At 49.8% G+C, this 21,916-nt stretch overlaps 1 protein-coding gene across 2 annotated transcripts; it reads left to right on the top strand.

Moving 5' to 3' along the window:
* Positions 1 to 4,902: 4,902 nt before the first annotated feature.
* Positions 4,903 to 11,331, top strand: LOC134373944 (zinc finger protein 497-like). 2 transcript variants are annotated; one of them, XM_063092033.1, is made up of 6 exons: positions 4,903 to 4,958; positions 5,316 to 5,441; positions 7,296 to 7,689; positions 7,933 to 8,083; positions 8,646 to 8,726; positions 9,131 to 11,331. In XM_063092033.1, exons 3-6 carry the CDS (start codon positions 7,351 to 7,353, stop codon positions 10,546 to 10,548), a joined length of 1,989 nt encoding a protein of 662 aa, XP_062948103.1. In that variant the 5' UTR covers positions 4,903 to 4,958; positions 5,316 to 5,441; positions 7,296 to 7,350; the 3' UTR covers positions 10,549 to 11,331. The 2 variants fall into 2 exon arrangements, with proteins under 2 accessions (XP_062948103.1, XP_062948104.1); XM_063092034.1 differs by having other exon boundaries at positions 4,906 to 4,932.
* The last annotated feature ends 10,585 nt before the right edge of the window (positions 11,332 to 21,916 follow it).

The following is a 21,916-nucleotide window of genomic DNA, read 5'->3' as shown; positions in this document are numbered from 1 at the left end:
TGGTCACTTTACATCTACCATGTGACCCTCACGTTACTGTGGAGATGGGTGCCAACCCACGTCCCAGATGCTGAAGACCATTCATGGAGTGAGCACTGTAACCCCTTCATCTGCCCTTGCCAGTGACACACCAGAGAGTCCCTTTCTGAGGAGTCGGGGGAAGGGGCTGCTCAGGGCTCCCAGCTTGGGCAGCCAAAGGGAAGGGTGAGAAACCAGCCTTAGAGGCCCCCATGGATTCCACTCAACTCATAGTGTCCTCCACTCTCAACAGCCCCAGAAAGGTCCAAGTCTTGGTTAATCCAGGATTCACTTACCAAGGACTTAAATCCCCCTACTTTGGGGACAAACATCCTGCAGGAGGCAGGCCCAGCCTGCTGTGTCCTCCCACTCAGTGGTCTCCTTGCAGCCCTCCATGGCCTTGAGGTGAAGGAGAGCAGTTCCTGCCATGCCCCTAAGGTCATATACTGGGCATTCACCCAATACTCTTTCCACAGAAATGCCCCAAGTTGCAGTCTCTGGTGTTCCGTACTTTTATGTGATGGTCAGCTGGGTGCAGCACAAGAGAAAACACAGGAGAGGCTCAGGAAAACAAAGTTTACTATGTTCATAGATCCTAGAAGCAGGCATAGCACATGATAGAAGAGCCACGTGGAAAAGCACCAGCGCCTGTCAGGAGGTAGAAGGGGCAGGAGCAAGCAGAAAGTCTAAGCCTTTATTGGGGTTTCCGAGGGAAAGACAGGCAGGGCAGAGTAAACAGTGTTAAAGATTGGCCAGCTGGAATAATTCCAGCAGGCTTTAAACTATTGGGTGTTCCCTAGTTGCTAGGCACCTGGCCCTGGGATGATTAAAGCACAGGGATACTGTCTCCTAGGATGTATGGGCCAGATAGAGGAGTGGGGGCTCTGGATTGGATAGTTTGCATATCAAAGCCATGCTCTCAGCTGAGCCCTTTGCTATATCTGAGATAGCTTTCCCCAGCCAGAAAGGTTTTTAAGATGTCAAAACATCATAATGTACAGAAAATAAAAATATAAGTAATACACCAGGGCACTTCACCTCCATCCTGAGAGTGGGGCTTAAAGTTGTAAAGCCCTCTCTGGAAGTCCTCCAGAAATGGGAACACATGACCCTGTAATTCTATTCTCAGAAGTTCGGAGTCCCATCTTAAGTATCTTGCACACTCGTAAACGTCAGCAAAGTCATGCTGGACAGACAACCTTCCTGGAGATTGGCTCTATAATTGTGGCGATTGCCATCAGGCCTGCAGGGAGAGCAGGACTCTCTTTCAGCACTCCTGGTCTGTACCAGGGTATTAATTGTCCATGACTACTTATAAATTTCCCCAAAATATATTGTCTTGCACGTTTTCTGTGGATGAGGAATTCATTAGCAGCTTGGCTGGGTGGTTCTGCTGTGGGGTCTCTTGTGAGGTTGAAGTCAACATGTTAGCTGAGGCTGCAGTCATCTAAAGTCGCTATAGAGTTGGAGGATCCACTTCCAAGATGGCTCATTCATATGGCGTGTAGAGCTAGGGCTAAGGTCTGGAGCTCACAGACCCCTCAAGCCCATTCACAAGCCCTTCACATGCAGGTCTATGAGCTAGGTAACAAGAAAAGGTCCTTGGAGCCTTGGTTGAAGTAATAATAGGCTTTATTCAGCACACACACATCTTAAGACTTAGGCAGTCCACAGAGAAGCTTAGAAACTCAACTGCTACCAGCAAAGCCCAAAGAAAAACTGAGCAGCTGCCAGCAAAGTAAACATGTTCTATTTTTAGATGCAAGTTCTCTGCCAACCAGCAGTTCATGCCTCTGCTCCACAAACTCTGAAGAACACCCAATAGCAACAAACAAAAGGGTAGAGAGGTGCGCATGTGCACTAACTCCACCCCATACAACTTGTTTACAAAGAATGTGCTGCACCACCCTCAACCAGACCTGAGGCGAGGGGGCCTGACTAAACTACTCTATTTTCCTCACATGATGAAAGTTGGTTTGTCGCTACATGAGTGTAGAGCTAGGGCTAGGGCCTGGTGCTCACAGACCCCTTGAGCCCATTCACAAACCCTTCACATACAGGACTATGAGCTAGGTAACCGGCAAAAAGTTCCTTGGAGCCTTGGTTGAAGAAGGAATAATCTTTATTCAGCACACACAACACTATGAGCTAAGCAGTCCACAGAGAAACTCAGAAACTCAACTGCTACCAGCAAGGTCCAAAGGAAAACTGAAAAACTGAGCAGCTGCCAGCAGAGTAAACATCTTTCTCATCTTGGAGGCTGGTTACCACACCATCTGAGTGAGAGGAATGTGGGAAAGCCTCTGCTCATGGTCCAACCTCATCAAGCACCAAAGAGTCCATGTGGGCATGGAGTTAAGTGGCTGCTGGGAAATCTGGCCGTATGGGAGCCTTCGAATCCAGTGAAAACAAGGGAGTTCCTGCTGAGGAGGGCCCCTGTAGAGCTAGGGCTAGGGCTCACAGACCCCTGGAGCCTGTTGTCCAGACTGGGTCACAAAACCCTCCACATGTAGGTCTACGAGCTAGGTAATAGGAAAAAGTCCGGGAGCCGTGGGTGAAAAAATGATAGGCTTTATTCAGAGATAGGAGCAGCCACCCAAAATAGCTTCCCGGAGTGTCTTCCAAAGCTTTGCGTATCAGAGCTGTTAATCCTTTTTACCTAAGTCCACAACCCGAAACCCCTAGGATGTCAGGAACAGCATCGGAATCGCCCCACTCCAATTTCCATACAGAAGATGGAGGAGTGGGCGGGACTGCACATGCGCAATCGCATTAGACAATAACAAGGAACACCTGTGCGCACGTGCGTATTTACATCAGCTGCTCGGCAAGATTCTGAACCTCTGAGGGGCCCTGACCATTTTTTCTATATTTTCCCAACAACCCCTGTGAGTGTAGGGGGCATGAGGAAACCTTTAGGGGAGCTCAGACACTAGAGAGCACAAGGGAAAGCCTGGTGATGGTGATGGATTATGCTTGACTCTGAGCACCTTCATGGTGAATTTCAGTGTGAAAGGGGCAGGTGTGTGTCTTTATTGAAGAGATGGACTAAAATGCCCCATAATTCCCTTTTATCATCCTGCACACACAAGCCTACATTTTCCAGCCTCCCTTTCAGTTACATTGGGCCTTGTAGTTAATGGAGTGTGGACAGAAGTGAGGGACACCATAAAATGTCCCACACTATCTTTTTCACTTGTTTCACTTATCAGCCAGGAGAGAATTCAGCAGAACATTCCAGGAGGCCATAAAGGATGGCACAGACGCAAGATTGAAAGAACCTGGGTCCCTGAGTTATTACTTGGGGGGACAGCCTTCAGGTAGGGCCACTTGACCCACTTCAGAATGTGATGAGCAAAAAATAAACCTTTGTTGTGCTGACCACTGAGATCCTGGGATTGTTTGTTAGCAATGGCTAGCTAGTGTTACCTGCTATTAAAGAATAAAAACTTTTTAAAGCTAAAATCATGACTCTCATGCAAATGAGATAAAATGAACACTTGTTAAAAATTTTAACTTAATAAGGAGAGAAAAAGTAAGATGTTACCAGTTCTTTGAAAATGCAGGAAAGGACCATATGCCAAAGAACGCTAGGAATGCAGCTCCAGTTGCTGGAAAGGCAAGGAAATAGATCCTCCCCTAGGGCCTCCAGAGGCCCTGCAAACATCTTGATTTCAGCTCAATGATATTGATGTCAGACTTCAGGGTCTCAGAATTGAGAGAATAAATCTCTGTTGTTTTAAGCCACCAAGTTTGTGGTTATTTGCTACACAGCCACAGAATACTAAGAAACCATCCCTCAGTTCTGCTTCTCTGGGTGGACTATTCTCTAATAGTTTCTTCCCTCATGAGGACAAGAAGACTGCAGGTGTCCCAGCTGACAGGTGTTCATAGCTTCCAGTTCCAAAGGAAATAAAGACCCTAACAATTCAGATAATTCCGAGTCCTAGGATGCTCACAAGTCCACGTTGGTCACAGTCTACCCTGGATCAATCATGAGGGCCAGGAGGATGGACTGCCCACGTGCCCACGCCTGCCCAAACCACCTGGACTGGGAATGGGTGCTCTCCAGGGATAATCGAGAACATTTTATACAGAAAACTACATGGATTCCAAGTTGGACGCATTGTTCCGTACGGTGGGGTGGCTGGGCTGAGCATTGATATGTAAGATGCGGCCCCGCGGCGCCTATGGACGAGATCCTTGGAGTTGTAAAAACGTACTGGTGGCCGGAGGAGAATGGACACAGGGAAGAAGTGTGCATCCTCTGGCTGGAGAACAGCTTTTCCTCCATATTCCACTTCCTGCGTCCGAGATCCTGGAGACTGTCCGTCTGTGTGTGTCCTTCTCCAGGTGCCTAAAGGAAAAACGGGGGCAAGGCTGAAGAAGCGGCGGAGCGTATCCACGGCAACGAAGAACGCCAGAGCGCAGCAGGACCGCTGGGCCGTCCCCATGGGAACCGGAAGACGCGCGCCCGCGGCAGAGCTGCAGCTGCGCAGGCGCAGTGGGAGAACCGCCGGAGGCAACCGCACCTCTCAGGAGGCCTAATGCCCACCCGCTCGCTCCACAGTTCCCCAGTGCTCGAGCTCTGGTGGCGGCATCGCTGGAACCGTGCTGGGGGGACGCCGGGGCAGACAAAGGACGGTGAGTGAGGCGGATGGCCACCGTCCGACCAGACTCGGACCCGCGCTCGCTGCTTCGGCCATCCCCGCCCGCAGGGCAGGGCGGGGCCCAGGACGGGACCCTGGGACCACCGAGAGCGAGGCCTCCGCGACGCACGGAGCGGCCCGGAAGTGGCTTGGCGTGGGCCAGAGGTGACTGGGTCGGGGCGGAAGTGCAGTAGCGCTCGCTTCCGCGGCCTATCGCAGTGTTTTCCAGCCGGCTGCGCCTTGTCCCTCCGTTCGCTTTCTTCCGGTACTTGCTGCTTCCTGAGCCTACTAGTAATTCACTTTTTGTAGCGTCCCTTCCTCATTTATTCATTCGCTCATTCATTCATCACCCTTCCGGCTTTCTGGTTCCGCTCTTCGTGCCCTAGGCCACGCCAGCATTTCTTCCCTCATTCATTCATCTGCCTCCGCGCGCGCTGCTCCTGAGCTTACCAAGCTGTGTCGTGTCCCGCCTCCGAACTTTGCATGGTCCTCCCCCTCCTCCCAGAGCATCTAACCCCCACCCTCGCCTGAATGCTGCGCACAAACCCAACGCCCAGCAGTGGCTTCGCGCTGACCGCCCACATCCCCCGTCGGGCACCCCCTGCACACTGTCCTTCTCCTTTATACACTCCGTATTTGTTCGTCCAGCCTGGGGTTGAGGGGAGATACAAATAGTCACCGGTGACCCGTCAGATGAGTGCCTGTTGCTGGGGGCGTGGACGATGGTTCCTGACGGGGGAGGTGGTTTCTGACCTGTGACCTGACCATCACGTGGTGAGTAGGCGGCTAGGCACAGAAAGGACACTCAGAGTGGGTGTGAGGACGGTGGGGAGACTGGAGCAGTGAGGACAGACAGGAGAGACCTTCAGGGGTTCGGATGCTGTCCTACAACAGCTGGCCACGAGGCACTGTTAGATCTGGCAGGGGGTGTGTGGTTCCGCAGCACAGGCCCTGCCTGGAGGGGCAACCCTGCCCACCTCCTTAGAAACATGAGCCTCCGGAGGCCAGTGCGGATTTTTCTTGAAATATGACTTTTTTTTAAAAAAGGTAAACGTTTTATTTTGAGATGTTTATAAATTCACATGCAGTAAGAAATAATGAACCTATGTGCCTTTTACTCAGGCAAAGGCACATAGGTTCATTATCTTCCCCAAAGGCAGCATTTTGAGAAACTAGAGTACAATATCACAATCAAGAGATTCACGCTGAAACAATCAAGATACAGAAGAACATCTCCATCTCCACAAATATTCCTCATGTTGCCCTTTTATAGCTGCACACACTTCCCTCCTGCCTCCAGCCCCTCCCTTAGCCTCTGTCAACTAGTAATCTGTTCTCCATTCTACAATTTTGTCATTTCAAGAATGTTGCATAAATGGTATCATACAGTGTGTAACCTTTTGAGACTGGCTGATTACTTTTTTAAAAACATAATTTATATACCATAAAATTCACTTTTTTTTTTTTTTTTTTTTTAAATAAAATATGACCGGTAAGGGGATCTTAACCCTTGACTTGGTGTTGTCAGCACCATGCTCTCCCAAGTGAGCTAACCAGCCATCCCTATATAGGATCCAAACCCATGGCCTTGGTGTTATCAGCACCACACTCTCCCGAGTGAGCCACGGGCCGGCCCCATAAAATTCACCCTTTTAAAGTGTATAATCCAGTGGTTTTTACAGAGTTGTGCAGTCATCACCATTAATTCCAGAATATTTTTATCACCCCCCAGGGAAACTGTACCTATTGGCAGCACTCCCCTTGCTCTCTTCTGTGCAGCTCCTGGCATCCACTAATCTACTTTCTGTCTCTTACAGATAGGCCTATTCTGGACATTTCATATAAATGGGATCATATATAATATGAGGTCTTTTGTGTCTGGATTTTGTCACTTAGCATAATATTTTTAAGGTTCATCTACCTTGTAGCCTGTACCAGTACTTTATTCCTTTTTATGGCTGTATAATATTCCACTGTCAGGATACACCACATTTTATTTATCTGTTCATCAGTTGATAGACATTGGCTTGTTTCCACTTTTTGGCTATTATAAATAATGTTGCTATGATATTTACATATAAGATTTTGTGTGAACAAGTTTTTCATTTCTCTTGGGTTGATATGTGGGAGTGGAATTGCTGAGTAATATGATAATTCTATTTAACTTTGAGGAACTGCCAGAGTGTCTTCCACATAGGTGGTACCATTTTACATTCCCACCAGCATCTGATTACTTTTTAACACTGGCAACTAATTTAAATATTTAAAATATTTGGGAGCTATCAAACAAGATTCATTTGCCGCTCAAATCAGACCCTGGCTGTCCAGTTTGCAACTTCTGCCTTAGGCGTTTTGTGCACGGGATGAAGAAGCCAGGGCAGAGGCCCTTGAGAAAAGCAGGGAGAGGCGAGGGGACAATACAGGAGGCCACAGCACTTCAGTGTGTCCCTCAGACACATGGACACACAGGTGGGCAGAGACACCAACACTTGAGGCCAGAAGTGCACACACCCCCCATCCTGACAGACAATAGGACATGGACGTGCAGACCCCACTTTCTCTCAGATGGTCCCTGGGAGGGGACCTTCATGGCCTCTTGTGCTCACAGGCTCATCTTTGTGTTTCCAGCTCTAGAACAAGTGCCCTGGGCCATGCAGCCACCTTGCCTTCCCTGGGAAGGGACATGATGGCTTCCCAGATGAACAAGGCATTGGCCCAGGCCCCCCAGGTCCTTCTGAGTCCACTGGAGCCAATGGTGGGTGAGCCTGGCCCTGAAACCCCTGCCCAGCGCTTCCGGGGGTTCCGCTACGAGGAGGCAGCAGGGCCTCGAGAGGCCCTGGCCCGGCTCCGAGAGCTGTGTCACCAGTGGCTGCGGCCAGAGGTGCTCTCCAAGGAGCAGATGCTGGAGCTGTTAGTGCTGGAGCAGTTCCTGGCTGCACTGCCTCCCAAGATCCAGGCCCATGTGCGGGGACAACAGCCAGGCAGCCCTGAGGAGGCCGCCGCCCTGGTTGAGGGTTTGCAGGTGAGCTGGGGGTGGGTGTGCTTTCTCCCAGCCCTGGCTTACAACCCCCAGCTGAGCCAGCAGAGGCCGGTGGGGGTGGGGAGGTTGTGGGACAATGACAGTGAGGAAATGGGAGTTTGGTGGTCACAGCTCACAGATCTCCTCGAGTCCACACCTGTGTTTGTACTCAACACCATGTCCTGAAAACTGAGGGGCACTGAGAAAGGTGGATCACACCACCACATGCCCCTTGTTTCTCCCCAGATCTGCAGGACCGAACATTCCTTCACCCTGCTGGGCCTGCCTTCCTGTCCCCATGCCCCAGCCTCCAGACCCCTCAAGGAGCTAGTCCCCAAGACGGAGGAGGGAGAGGAGCAGGAGGCTCCCCTAGGCTCCTTCCAGTCCTTCCTTCCAGGTATGGCACCCATCCTGTCCTGGCAGCTGACCCTGGGGCCACCCTGCTCAGGCCTGGGCATGATGGGTGTCCCTGGAGACTTTGTTCTCCATGTGAGTCAGCCTCACTTTCTAGTGAGTGGGTGGGAGCCCGGGGATCACATGCAGTGTGAGAGCTCTAGCTGGGCGGGGGGCTACCCATAGGATGATGCGGGGGACAGGCTTTGCTTCTGTGGGGACGTCATTGGGGGAAGGAGCCGCTGGAGATGCAAGTGTGGCCTTGGGCTTCTCCCCCTCAGGGATCTGGCTTATACAGCTGCCCTGCAGCCTGGACCTGCTTGGACCGACCCAGGCAGAGGCCTGGTGTGGCCACTGCCTAAGAGCCACTAATTTTCCTTCATTCCCAGCCAGGCTGCCCCTGTCACGTGGAGGGGACGACCAAGGAGTTGGAGCAGGAGTGGGGTGGGTGAGGAAGATACAGCTCGGGTTTGGGTGAGGTGGGCACCTCCAGCCTCCTGCAGTGAAGGTAGGTCACATCTCATGTTTCCACAAGTGGACAGGCCCATCCTCTTCCTCACAAACAGGAGTCCCCATCTTTCCAGCACTCGGCGGCCCCAAAGTCAAGCAAGAAGATGACGGTGAGGCCCCAAGGCCGGCTGCTGCAGGTGAGGCTGGCGGTTTTTGAGTCTTTCCACAATCCTGACACCCCCACTTCCCGGTACCCTCCTGCTGGGTCAGGCATAGAGACGTGTGAGTGGCAGCATCCCTGAGTCACAGGCGGGGGCACTGATGCCCAGCAGCTCCTTTGTGCTGCTCAGAGTCCAGCCTTGGAGGCTGCCTACCTGGGGAAATCGGAGCATCTGTAGCCTCCACCTGCCCGGCTTCCCTGCTGCAGGCTAAAGAGGGCACAGGGATACCCATGACCATTGAAAAGAAGAGTGGGGTGATGGCTGCTCATGTCAGTGTCCAATGGGCCCCTCCTCAGCTGTTCTCAGTACTCTCCCCGCTATCACTCCTGAGACCTCCATGTCTTCTTTGTGTCATTTGCCTTCTTTCTTTCCTGTTCAAGGTCACAGAGGTGAGGTGGAGTCCCTAGGACAGTGGGCTCTGCAGGTGGCTACAGAGGAAAGCCAGGGCCCCTGGGGTGTGCTGAAGACAGACGTGAGGGGCCCCTCTGAGAGGGCTGTGTCTGGAGGCCAGGGAGCCTGGGAAGACCCTGCAGAGGCCCCGATGGAGGCAGGGGACAGTCGGGAGCAGCATGCTACACTGGGAGCCCCCGGAGGGAAGCTGGAGCCTGCAGACTGTGGGAGGGATGGGGCTGGGCTCAGGAGCGACCCTGAAGACATGGCGCTGCCGAGCCCCTCTCCTCTCCCGGGGGAGCCGGGCTGCCGGTGCAGGGAGTGCGGCAAGGAGTTCAGCCAGAGCTCCTATCTGCTGCAGCACCGGCGCGTGCACACGGGTGAGAAGCCCTACACGTGCGCCGAGTGCGGCAAGGCCTTCGCCTGGAGCTCCAACCTCAGCCAGCACCAGCGCATTCACACGGGTGAGAAGCCGCATGCGTGTCCGCAGTGCGGCAAGGCCTTCCGTGCGCACTCGCAGCTCATCCACCACCAGAAGACGCACAGCGGCACGAAGCCCTTCTGCTGCCCGGACTGTGGCAAGGCCTTCGGCCGCAGCACCACGCTGGTGCAGCACCGGCGCACGCACACAGGTGAGAAGCCCTACGAGTGCCCAGAGTGTGGCAAGGCCTTCAGCTGGAACTCCAACTTCTTGGAGCACCAGCGGGTGCATACGGGCGCACGGCCCCACACCTGCCCAGACTGCGGCAAGGCCTTTAGCCAGAGCTCCAACCTGGCCGAGCACCTGAAGATTCACGCGGGCGCACGGCCACACGCCTGCCCCGACTGTGGCAAGACCTTCCTGCGCATGGCGGGCCTGCGGCAGCACCAGCGCACACACAGTGAGGAGAGACCCTTTGCCTGCACCGAGTGCGGTAAGCGCTTCCGGGAGAGCTCGCAGCTCCTGCAGCACCAGCGCACGCACACGGGAGAGCGGCCCTTCGAGTGCGCTGAGTGCGGACAGGCCTTCATCATGGGCTCCAACCTGGCTGAGCACCGGCTCGTGCACACGGGAGAGAAGCCCCACGCGTGCGCCCAGTGCGGCAAGGCTTTCAGCCAGCGCTCCAACCTGCTTAGCCATCAGCGCGTCCACTCGGGCGCCAAGCCCTTTGCCTGCGCCGACTGTGGCAAGGCCTACAAGAGCAGCTCGGGCCTGGCACACCACCAGCGCACGCACACAGGCGAGCGGCCCTTCACCTGCGCTGACTGCGGCAAGGCCTTCAAGAGCAGCTCAAGCCTGGCCCACCACCGGCGCACGCACAGCGAGGAACGGCCCTTCACCTGCTCTGACTGTGGCAAGGCCTTTAAGAGCAGCCCTGAGCTGCGCCAGCACCAGCGCCTGCACTCCGGGGAGAAGCCCTTGGGCTAGGCCAACTGGAGCAAGTCCTTCAAGAGCAGCTTGGGTCGGGCACACTGCTGGCTCGCACACTGGCGAGCAGCCCTATGCCTGTGGCTTGGGCAAGAAGCCTTTCAGCCACCACTCCAACCTCAATGGACACCAGAAGTGGCACTGCATCCTGACCCTGGACGTCCATGAGCAGGAGGGTTAGTTCAGCGACCCACTGGGCGTAGTAGGGCTCAGGGTCCAGAAACACGGAACAGCAGAGACCTGGGAGTGTAAATTCATAGTCTGCTGACCCTGGGAATGCAGGAGAAGCAATGATGGGTGCAGAGTATCATGGCTGGAGAGACAGTCTCTGTGACGGCAGCCCCATTGGTCCCCCCAAACCCATAACCCCTTACCCCCATACGCATAGTGGGCTCATGACCCGAGGGAGTGGTTCCCAGAGTGGAAGAAGCAAATTTAGGTCCTGGGAGGGGTGCATCCATGCAGAGATGGGCAAGAATTGGGGGCTCCAGCAGATGTGGTGGTCTCCTTTCAGAACCATGTGAAATTGAGATCTGGGGCTCAGGTGGGCTCCCTGGGAATAAGGGCTGCCTTCCCTCCACCACAGCTGGAACCGAGATTACACAAGTACTTGTCTCCAGCCAAGGGCTGAGAGTTCAGACAGAGGTCTTGCTCTGGGGACCCTGGTGGGTGGCAGGAGGCCTCGGGCAAGGGGGAGGTGAGGTGGCATTTGCCATCCTTAGCTGCTCCCCACCCACCCCATCCTGCCTCCCCTCTCCTCCATAGTTGTGGCCAGCATCTGTTTTAAAGGATAAATCTGTCCAGCTTGAAATGCTTCTGTCTCCTGCACCCAACATCATGTCCACACACCTCAGGTTGGCACAGTCCTGCTCTTGCTTAGCAAGCAGCTCTCAGATCCATATCCTGACACCACCCCTACTTTCGTCTGCTGGGAGGCAGGAAAGACCATCTACACATAGACCTGCAGGGGGATTCCAGACAGTGATGCTGGGGGTAGGGAAGTGCAGCTGGGTGAGGGGCAGAACCATGGGGAGCAGAGAGAGCAGGTGACGGCCAGTGGGTAGCAAAGGCCTTTCTGGGCAGGGGAGAGGGTCTGGGCTCAATGGGAGACTGCTGAGGTGGGGGTGTGGAGAGGTGGGTGGACCAGACCCCTAAGGGCATTTGGGTGTTTCTTATTTTCCAGCCACGCCCACTAGCTCCCAGCTTCTGCACTTAGATTCAAGGCATGATTTCCACCTGTGTGGTACAGGCCTCCTGTTCACTCCCAGGCCAATTCAGAGGCCTTGTCCCTGCCCCAACCTGTGCAGCCAGTCCCCTCCCGTGGTCTTGATGAGTTTCTCTGTGTCCACTCCTCCTCCAGCCTGCTGTGACAACACTTTTCTCTGAGGGGTGGGCACCTGCTTTTTCAGCACTCTGTACAGACCCTATGTGGAAGGTGGTGGGTTTGTGTCTTCTGGGGGACTGCCCTTAGCACGATCACGCGATGCAAAGGTCATCTCTCTGGCCTGACCTCCGCCACCACTTCTCAGTCACCATGCCAGAATTGCTCAGGCCTGCCCTGCTGTGTGCTCTGGGCTCCCTGTGTGCTCTGGGCTCCCTTCGGCAGTTTGTATGTTTCCCAGCCTCGCTTCCTCCCTTCCCCAGATAAGGAATCTTTTTTTCTCCCCCTGACCCTTTCCCATGCAGCAGGCTGGGCTGTGCCTCTTCCTTCAGCTCCTGGGTCTCCTTGGCTGTGATCAGCAGCCTCCCTTGTGACAGGAGAGGAAAGGGGCATGTACTTCTGAGACAGCTCCCTTCTGCCCCACATATCACTCACCCATCACATCAGATTGGTTGATGTGTGTGTGTGTGTGGGGGGGGTTATAACCCTGACTCTGAGGACCTTCCCCTGAGGGGAGCCCCAGGGAGGACCGGAAGGAATCTTAGGGCTCCGCAGTTGGCTGCCTGGCAGTAGTGATGCCTAATCACAAGGGTTATTGAGCCTCACTGCGAGGTGCAGTATTGGGTACTGTGCACAGACTCCTTCACCTTCGCCCTGGCTGCTGAGGTGGGAAACCCTCAGCCGGCCCCAGGCAATGGGAGAGGAGGCTGGCACAGAGCGCAAGTGGCATGCCCACTGGTACCTTACCGGGATGGGGTAGGATGGAGTCAATCTGATGTGATGGGTGATGTTATCTGTGGGGCAGAAGGGATCTGTCTCAAGCAGAAATCTGGCAGGAAATGATCATCACTAGGTACTTTGAGGGAGGGAATCGACTACTTAGTTTTGTAAGGCTGAAAGAACAGAAGGGAATATTGAGATAGCCCGGAAGTGAATAACTGTAGAGCAGATACAATCTCTAGAGCTGGGGGCTCAAAAGAGAAGAAATAGCCTTACCAGAGCCTAGGAGCTGGGAAGAGGGGCTTGGGCCTCTAAAAGGCTGCACCTGGGCTGTTGCTGGGACTTTGAGGGGGTGCAGGAGAGAACAGTTTTGCTTGGAAACCCTAGGGGTCTGCATTATATTCTCTTTGGGCTTGCCAGAGGCTTGGTACAGCATTCTTATTTGCCACAGGCTGTTGAAGTTGCCCCAGGTCCAATGACACAATTGGATCTTCTGGGTAATAGGGCCCAAGTGACAGTTTGCTCTGTATGCAGGATCTGCTACACAGGTCCTGAGTCATGCACAAAACACACAAAACTGCAGATGGTAAATACATTGGAGCAGCAAACCCGTGTGTATACGTTGTGTCCAAAATCCAGAGGCCCACCAAGCATTGTCTCTTTCTTAGTGGTAGACAGTGCATGTCTCAGCAAATGGCCATTCTTCTTAGGAAGGGCTAATAGGCTCCAGACCAGGAGGAACTTCACAGAGGAAGTGGGGCCCTGGCATGCATTTACTTAGTCATCTAACCTACTTCCTACTTAGCACTCACTAGATCCCATCAGCTAATGCCATCCCTGTCGTGGATGGGCGTGATATTCTATGGGGAATCAGGATGATCAAGATCTCTGCAGAGATTATAACAATAAGAAAGTTGAGTTGACATAGCCCTAAGGCAAGCTGTGCAGTGTTCTCCCTGCCAAGCAAAAAGAAGGTGGTTCTTTTACAGCTGTAGAGAATAAGGATTTGCCGTGATACTGAGAATCTTAACCGCTTCAACTTGTCCTGAGCCTCTCTCCCTAGCAGAAACACCCCTTCCTTCCCTGAGGGTTAAGTCATCCTGATTACCTCCTTCCCACCACTCATAACAGGAAACGTGCACATCTCACCTTGGCAGTTAGGCCATCACTTGAACTCTGTCACACTGGTCTTTCATTTTCACTGAAAGCAGGGAAGCCATTTCGAAGGGAGTATCTCCTAGGGCCATCCCTGCCTGCAGAGAACAGCCACTATGGCAATTTCCAGGGGTGCAGGTGCCCTGCTGACGACTATATTTCCCAGTGCCTTTATAACAAGAACATCCTCCTCGATACTGTGTGTGTGTGTGATACTGCCAGTGATGAACCCACTTCAGTACTGCCTGTATCCCTAAGCCTTTGGATTCCCTTCTCCGAATTATTATTATTATTATTTATTTATTTATTTATTTATTTTTGTCTTTTTCATGACCGGCTGCACTGCGCTCAGCCAGTGAGCGCACCAGCCATCCTTATATAGGATCCGAACCCGCGGCGGGAGCACTGCTGCGCTCCCAGCGCCGCACTCTCCCGAGTGCGCCACGGGGTCAGCCCTTCTCCGAATTATGATAGAGGAATTCTAGCAATTCAACCTCACTGAATTTAGGCCACCACTGAGTCCAGGTCTCAGTCAACCTACCAAACAAACTTAACCTCTTTCAAGCTGCTCAAGCTAACATGTTAAACCAAATCTTTGTAAGTTTTCCCATATAAATTTGATCCAGTCCAATGTTGTATCCCAGCCCCCTGGGTCACATACCCTCAGATGCTGTCCCCACATTTGCTCCACAGGTTTATGCCAATTAAATGAACAAAGCCTTGGAATTCTTTGGGAGTACAATAATACCCCTCAGGGTCAGATTTTACACCTGCCGCTCTAGAGCATGCCAGACTCGTTAGAGGTCTGGGGCACAGAGGATGGTTGGAGAGAATGGGGGCCCCCTTGCAAGGCGACTGCCTCAGGGGAGGTTATTATAGGTCTTCAAGTGGTGGCTGATTGATCAGGGTGGCCCTAGGAATGATGTGCAATCTACCAAAAAGTGATTTGACTTAGGAGGCAAGAAATACTCTATATCTGGTGTTCAGATGCCCAACTTTACTTGTCACAATAAAAATTCAGTCTGTCACCCAGTTTCCAGACCTAGGTCAGTTCCCAGACAGTGGCCTTAACTGAAGGGAGACCAATCCCTCTTAAGGAAGGACCAGTCCTGCCACAAGAATAGACACTAGATCTTCCTCAAAGGGTCTGCCGCTGTTTCCCCATGGGGTGGGGGTGGGGAGAGGGAGAAGGAAATACCCAGATCTTTCAGGACTGAGACTGACTCTGAGTTGAGGCTAATCTCCAAACACTCTGTGGTCCTCTGGACAAAGTGGGGTTTTATGGTCCAAGTTTTTCTCCTCGTGGGCTTGTGTGTGTACACCCACACTGGTTATTTCCCCCAGTGTGTGGATGGATTATTGGAAGGGACATACTCAGCAAATGGCAGAGTCACCACATTCGCTCTTTGACCCATGAGGTGAGGGTTCTTAAGGTAGCAAGGTGGAAACAGAAGCCCCTGGAACATCCTTTCTCTGCCAGGATGACAAGAAGCAGGACCACATTCCTGAGGGAACTGCAAAGATGAGTGCCACCATCAAGGACTTGAAAGATGCAGGGGTGGCCATTTCCATGCTATCCCCAATCTACTCTAGTGTCTGGTCTGTGCAGAAGGCAGATGGCTCCTGGAGAATGATGATGGATAATCAGGCCATGACTCCAATTGCGGTTAGTAACACAGATGTGTTATCTTAACTGGAGCAACTTAACTCTGCTCCTGGTACAAGCATGACAAGATTCTAAGATTCATCTGAAACCACACAAACAACCCCATTCCAAACCTCAGTGTCCCCATCTTTGCCCCAATTCTCATAGATGACACTTAATGGATCTGTGAATTCCGTGTACATTGTAATTCTGCAATACACACAATTAAATTTTGTGTCTTAAGTTTCAACTATGTTTGTCCTTTGGCTACAAGAAGTCAGAAATTCTTTTAGGCCAGCCTACAAGCTCTCTGGTTCTCTGTCTTGAGCTAAGGATTTAAAGACCCAAGTTTGTCATTTTCTTTCTATAAGCTCTCCAACCTGGTCATAAACAGCCAACACATCTACAGTCCATATGGTCACCATTGCTGCCATCAGCTGCTCAGTGCAGAGGCCACTTGGTATCATAAGGCACTGGCTTCAGTCAACACTTCACCTCAAGAACCACAGGTGATAGTTTAAACGTGACACCACCGCATACTATGGGTTTTTAGTGTCCAGTATTCTATTGGCAAGGAGCTCAGCTCTGTGTTCCAGACCAAAGACAGAACCAAATCCAGGGCCGAGCCCGTGGCGCACTTGGGAGAGTGTGGTGCTGGGAGTGCGGCGACGCTCCCCCTGCGGGTTCGGATCCTATATAGGAATGGCCGGTGCACTCACTGGCTGAGTGCCAGTCATGAAAAAGACAAAAAAAAAAAAAAAAAAAGAACCAAATCCAACCCAAAATCCCATCTTTGTGGGTCTATTTCTTGAGACTCTTCTTGATACCAAGTACCACGTCAGTCAGGAAGTCAAAACCAAGCAGAGAAACACAAGATCTAAACAATACTCTAGACCAATTGGACTTGGCAGATATCTACAGAACATTTCATCCAACAACCTCAGAAAATTCATTCTTCTCATCAGCACATGGATCATTCTCCAGGACAGATCACATATTAGGTCACAAATCAAGTCTCAACAAATTCAAAAAAATTGGAATTATCCCATGTATTTTTTCAGACCACATGGATTAAAATTAGAAATCAATAACAAATGGGCTGGCCTAGTGGGTCACTCGGGTGAGTGCGGCACTGGTAACACCAAGGCCACAGGTTCAGATCCTATATAGGGATGGCCAGTGTGCTCACTGGCTGAGTGTGGTGTGGATGACACCAGGCTGAGGGTTGCGATCCCCTTACCGGTCAGAGAAAAAAAAAAAAGAAATCAATAACAAATGAAATTCTGGAAACTATACAAACACATGGAAATTAAACAGCATTCTACTTAATGACATATGGCTCCAAGAAGAAATCAAACCGGAAATCAAAAAATATATTGAACTAATGAAAACAATGATACAACATACCAACACCTGTGGGATACTGCAAAAGCAGTACTAGGGGAAATTTATCACATTAAATGCTTACTTCAGAAGAATGGAAAGATGGCAAGTGAACAACCTAACACTTCACCTTAAAGAACTAGAAAAACAAGAACAATCCAAACCCAAAGTTAGCAGATGGAAAGAAATCATTAAGATCAGAGCAGAACTTTATGAAACTGAAACCCAAAAAACAAAACAAAAGATCAATGAATCAAAAAGTCGGTTTTTTGAAAAGATAAATAAAATTGACAAACCATTAGCATGGCTAACTAAAAAAAGAAGAGAGAAGATCCAAATAACAAAAATTAGAAATGAAAAAGGTGATATTACAACTAATACATCTGAAATACAAGGAATCATTTGAGACTACTACAAACAACTATATACCAACAAATTTGAAAATCTGGAGGAAATGGATAAATTGCTGGACACACACAAGCTACCAAAACTGAGCCAAGAAGATGTAGAAAATCTGAACAGACCAATAACAATAAAAGAGATTGAAGCTGTTATCAGAAGACTCCCAACAAAGAAAAGCCCAGGACCAGATAGATTCACAGCAGAATTTTACCAAACATTCAAAGAGGAATTGACACCGATTCTCTACAAACTATTCCAAAAGATTGAAACAGAGGCAATTCTCCCAAACTCATTCTATGAAGCAAACATCACCCTGATACCAAAACCAGGTAAAGATACAACCAAAAAAGAAAACTACAAGCCAATATCCTTGATGAATATAGATGAAAAAATCCTCAATAAGATACTAGCTAACAGAATACAGCAACACATATGCAAAATTATACATCATGATCAAGTGGGAATCACCCCAGGGATGCAAGGTTGGTTCAACATATGCAAATCAATAAATGTGATACACCACATCAATAAAATCAAACACAAGGACCATATGATCATCTCTATAGATACTGAAAAAGCATTTGATAAAATTCAACACTCATTCATGATGAAGACTCTCTATAAGTTAGGTATACATGGAAAATATCTCAACATAATTAAAGCCATATATGATAAACCCACTGCCAATATCATCTTGAATGGGGAAAACCTGAAAGCTTTTCCTTTAAGGACAGGAACTAAACAAGGATACCCACTCTCACCACTCCTACTCAAATAGTGTTGGAAGTACTAGCCAGAGCAATCAGAGAAGAGAAGGAAATAAAGGGCATCCAGATTAGAAAAGATGAAGTCGAACTGTCCGTGTTTGCAGATGACATGATCCTATATATCGAACAGCCTAAAGACTCTACAAAAAAACTCTTGGAGTTGATAAATGATTTCAGCAAAGTAGCAGGATACAAAATCAACACACAAAAATCAGTACCATTTCTATTCTCCAATAGTGAACATGCAGAAAAAGAAATCAAGAAAGCTTGCTCATTTACAATAGCCACCAAAAAAATAAAATGCTTTTGAATTGAGTTAACCAAGGATGTGAAAAATCTCTATAATGAGAACTACAAACCACAGCTGAAAGAAATTAAAGAGGACACAAGAAGATGGAAAGATATCCCATGCTCTTGGATTGGAAGAATCAACATTGTGAAAATATCCATACTACCCAAAGTGATATACAAATTCAATGCAATCCCCATCAAAATTCCAATGACATTTTTCTCAGAAATGGAAAAAACTATCCAGACATTTATATGGAATAACAAAAGACCACACATAGCCAAAGCAATTCTGAGCAAAAAAAAAAATAAAGCTGGAGGCATAACACTACCTGACTTTAAACTATACTACAAAGCTATAATAACTAATTGTAGCTTTGGTACTGGCATAAAAACAGACACACTGATCAGTGGAATAGAATAGAGAATCCAGAAATCAACCCACACACCTACAGCCATCTGATCTTTGACAAAGGCACCAAGCCTATACACTGGGGAAGAGACTGCCTCTTCAGCAAATGGTGCTGGGATAACTGGATATCAAAATGCCAGAGAATGAAACTAGACCGATACCTCTCACCATATACTAAAATCAACTCAAAATGGATTAAAGAATTAAATATACACCCTGAAACAATAAAACTTCTTAAATAAAACATAGGAGAAACACTTCAGGAAGTAGGACTGTGCACAGACTTCATGAATACGAACCCAAAAGCATGAGCAACCAAAGGAAAAATAAACAAATGGGATTATATCAAACTAAAAAGCTTCTTCACAGCAAAAGAAACAATTAACAGAGTTAAAAGAGTACCAACAGAGTGGGAGAAAATATTTGCAAAATATACATCTGACAAAGGATTAATATCCAGAATATACAAGGAACTCAAACAACTTTATAACAAAAAAACAAGTAACCCAATCAAAAAATGGGCAAAAGAGCTAAATAGGCATTTCTCAAAGGAAGATACACGAATGGCCAACAGACACATGAAAAAATGCTCAACATCACTCAGCATTCGGGAAATGCAAATCAAAACTACACTGAGATACCATCTCACCCCAGTTAGGATGGCTAAAATCCAAAAGAATCTGAATGATAAATGCTGGCGAGGTTGCAGAGAAAAAGGAACTCTCATACATTGTTGGTGGGACTGCAAAATGGTGCAGCCTCTATGGAAAATTGTATGGAGGTTCCTCAAACAATTGCAGATAGATCTACTGTATGACCCAGCTATCCCACTGCTGGGAATATACCCAGAGGAATGGAAATCATCAAGTCGAAGGTATACCTGTTCCCCAATGTTCATCGCAGCACTCTTTACAATAGCCAAGAGTTGGAACCAGCCCAAATGTCCATCATCAGATGAGTGGATATGGAAAATGTGGTATATCTACACAATGGAATACTACTCTGCTGTAAGAAAAGAATGAAATACTGCCATTTGCAACAACATGGATGGACCTAGAGAGAATCATATTAAGTGAAACAAGTCAGGCACAGAAAGAGAAATATCACGTTCTCACTTATTTGTGGGAGTTAAAAAATAAATAAATAAATACACAAACAACCTGGGAGGGGGGAGGGATGAAGACACAACAATTACAATTCCTTGAAGTTGATACGACAAACGAACAGAAAGGACATTGTTGGGAGGGAGAGAGGAGAGGGAGGAGGGAGGGAGGTTTCAGTAATGGGCCACAATAATCAACCACATTGTATATTGACAAAATAAAATAAAATTTATAAATAAATAAATAAATAAGGAAATCATAACCATATGACTTGGGTTGAATGTCCCCCCAATACTTAGTCCCCGGTGTAACTGGTGAGGGTGGGAAATCCTATCATGGTAATTAAAAGGTGGAGCCTTAAGGAGGTGATTGGATTGTTGGAAGCTGCTGTAGTGAATGGATTAAAAATGGTGGTCATGGGCATGGTTTGGAGGGCTTTTAAAAGGAGAGTGAATGAGGTTAGCCTCTCTCTGCTATGCCATTTTCACAATGTGATACCCTGCTGTCACAGTTGCCACCACCAAGGCCTCCACCAAATGTGTTCCCTGGACTTTGAACTGCCCAGCCTCCTAAACTGTGAACAATAAATTTCATTTTCTTACAAAGTACGCAGTTCCGTGTATTCTGTTATAAGCAACAGAAATAGACTAATACATCATACTAGATATTTCAAACAGAGGAGAAATAAATTAGGGACCTGGTTATGCAGGTTTTGCAAGGTTGTTGCAAAAGAGGGCTCTTGCAGAAACTCTGAGATTAATACTTTGCAGGAAGCCACTACTACCGCTAGGGCTAGGGAAACCCAGGTGATACAAGCAATCTGGAGCTAAGAGGAAGGTGCAGTGGGGCTCATGTTGGGAGTGCCAAGAGACACTTGCAGGCTCCCCACTCCCGGGCTGCCAGCTCTATCTCTGCAGACCTCCAATCTGAACATGTCCTTGCCTGCCTGGCAGCCCCACTGCCAACGGGCTGAGTTTCAGCCACTGTTCTGTGCTCTGACCACCAAATCTGTGACAACCTAAGGTCTGCTCCTCCAGCCCAGCCACCAACCCTTGTCTGGGTGCCCCAGGCCTGGTGACACCTTCAGGACTTGGCACTTGGTGGTCTCTTTTGCAAAGAATGCATTCTCCCCCAGCCCCACCTGGAACACACAGCCTCCCTCCAGGTGCTGGCTCTGAGTGGGGGCAGAGAGCATGCAGCAGGTGCTTAGCAAACATGCAAGTGAAACCAGATAGCAGAAGTCCCCCCAGTTCCCCATCCCACTCGGCAGGAACCAGAGCCCCTGTGGTGCCTGTCAGGTCCATTGTGACTTGTCCCCATCACGTTTCTGAGCTCCCCAGCTGCTGCTCTGCCCTTTGCCTCCCCCTGTTCTGCCACTCTGGCCCCTTCATTGCAGAATGCTACTCGCCTAGTTATCCTTAGGGCTCAACGTCCCGGCCTCATTCAGATCTCTGCTCCCAAGAAGCCTTCCGTGACGCTTTGAGGCCACATGGCCCCTCTGCCCCCAGTCCTTTCCATGTCATCGGGGCTTATGTTCTTGCTAGCACCTACTCTCTGCCTTCTCTGTCTTCCCTTAGTCTGGCACACAGTAGATGCTCAATGAATGCTTGTGGAGTGAATAAGTGAGGAGGAAGCAGTGCAGGTGGGAGGTGAAGTCTGGGAGGTTTCCATGTGCCCTCATCCGAGCGGGAGAACTGGGGCTGGGACACGCAGGGTGGGAACCAGACCTTAGGGGTGGGGATGACAGGACCTCCGCAGTGGTTGAGTGTGACAGCATTGCGGTCTCACCTCTTCCATCCCAACAGGCTGTGCCTCGGGGAGAGGCCCCTGGGAGATGAGGAGGGTACTGGAGGATGGGGATGCCATGGGGTAGAAGGAGGCTGCGGGGAGAGGGGGAGGCCCGGCCTCCTGGCAGCAGGCTATAGCCACACGAGTGACCAGTTCGGGTAACTATCCACAACCAGAGAACATGTCATGAGGAGGGGAGAGAAGCACAGGTCTGAGCTGAATCTCATGGATGCAAATCTGACCCCAGATCCACGGTGGGTCACACAGTGCAGAATTAACCACCAATGGGGAAGGAACCTCGGCTGCCTGAAAGGGTGAGGATGT

This window comes from Cynocephalus volans, chromosome 3 (genome assembly GCF_027409185.1).
Source record: "Cynocephalus volans isolate mCynVol1 chromosome 3, mCynVol1.pri, whole genome shotgun sequence".
Lineage (NCBI taxonomy): Eukaryota > Metazoa > Chordata > Mammalia > Dermoptera > Cynocephalidae > Cynocephalus > Cynocephalus volans.
Note: the sequence above shows the minus strand (reverse complement) of the source record. Positions and strands in the feature narration are given on the sequence as shown.

Coding starts and splice junctions, on each gene's coding strand:
- LOC134373944 (XM_063092033.1), top strand. CDS start 7,351: ATGATGGCTTCCCAGATGAACAAGGCATTGGCCCAGGCCCCCCAGGTC. Junction 8,084..8,645: donor CTTCCAGTCCTTCCTTCCAG/GTATGGCACCCA, acceptor CCTCACAAACAG/GAGTCCCCATCTTTCCAGCA. Junction 8,727..9,130: donor CCCAAGGCCGGCTGCTGCAG/GTGAGGCTGGCG, acceptor TTCCTGTTCAAG/GTCACAGAGGTGAGGTGGAG.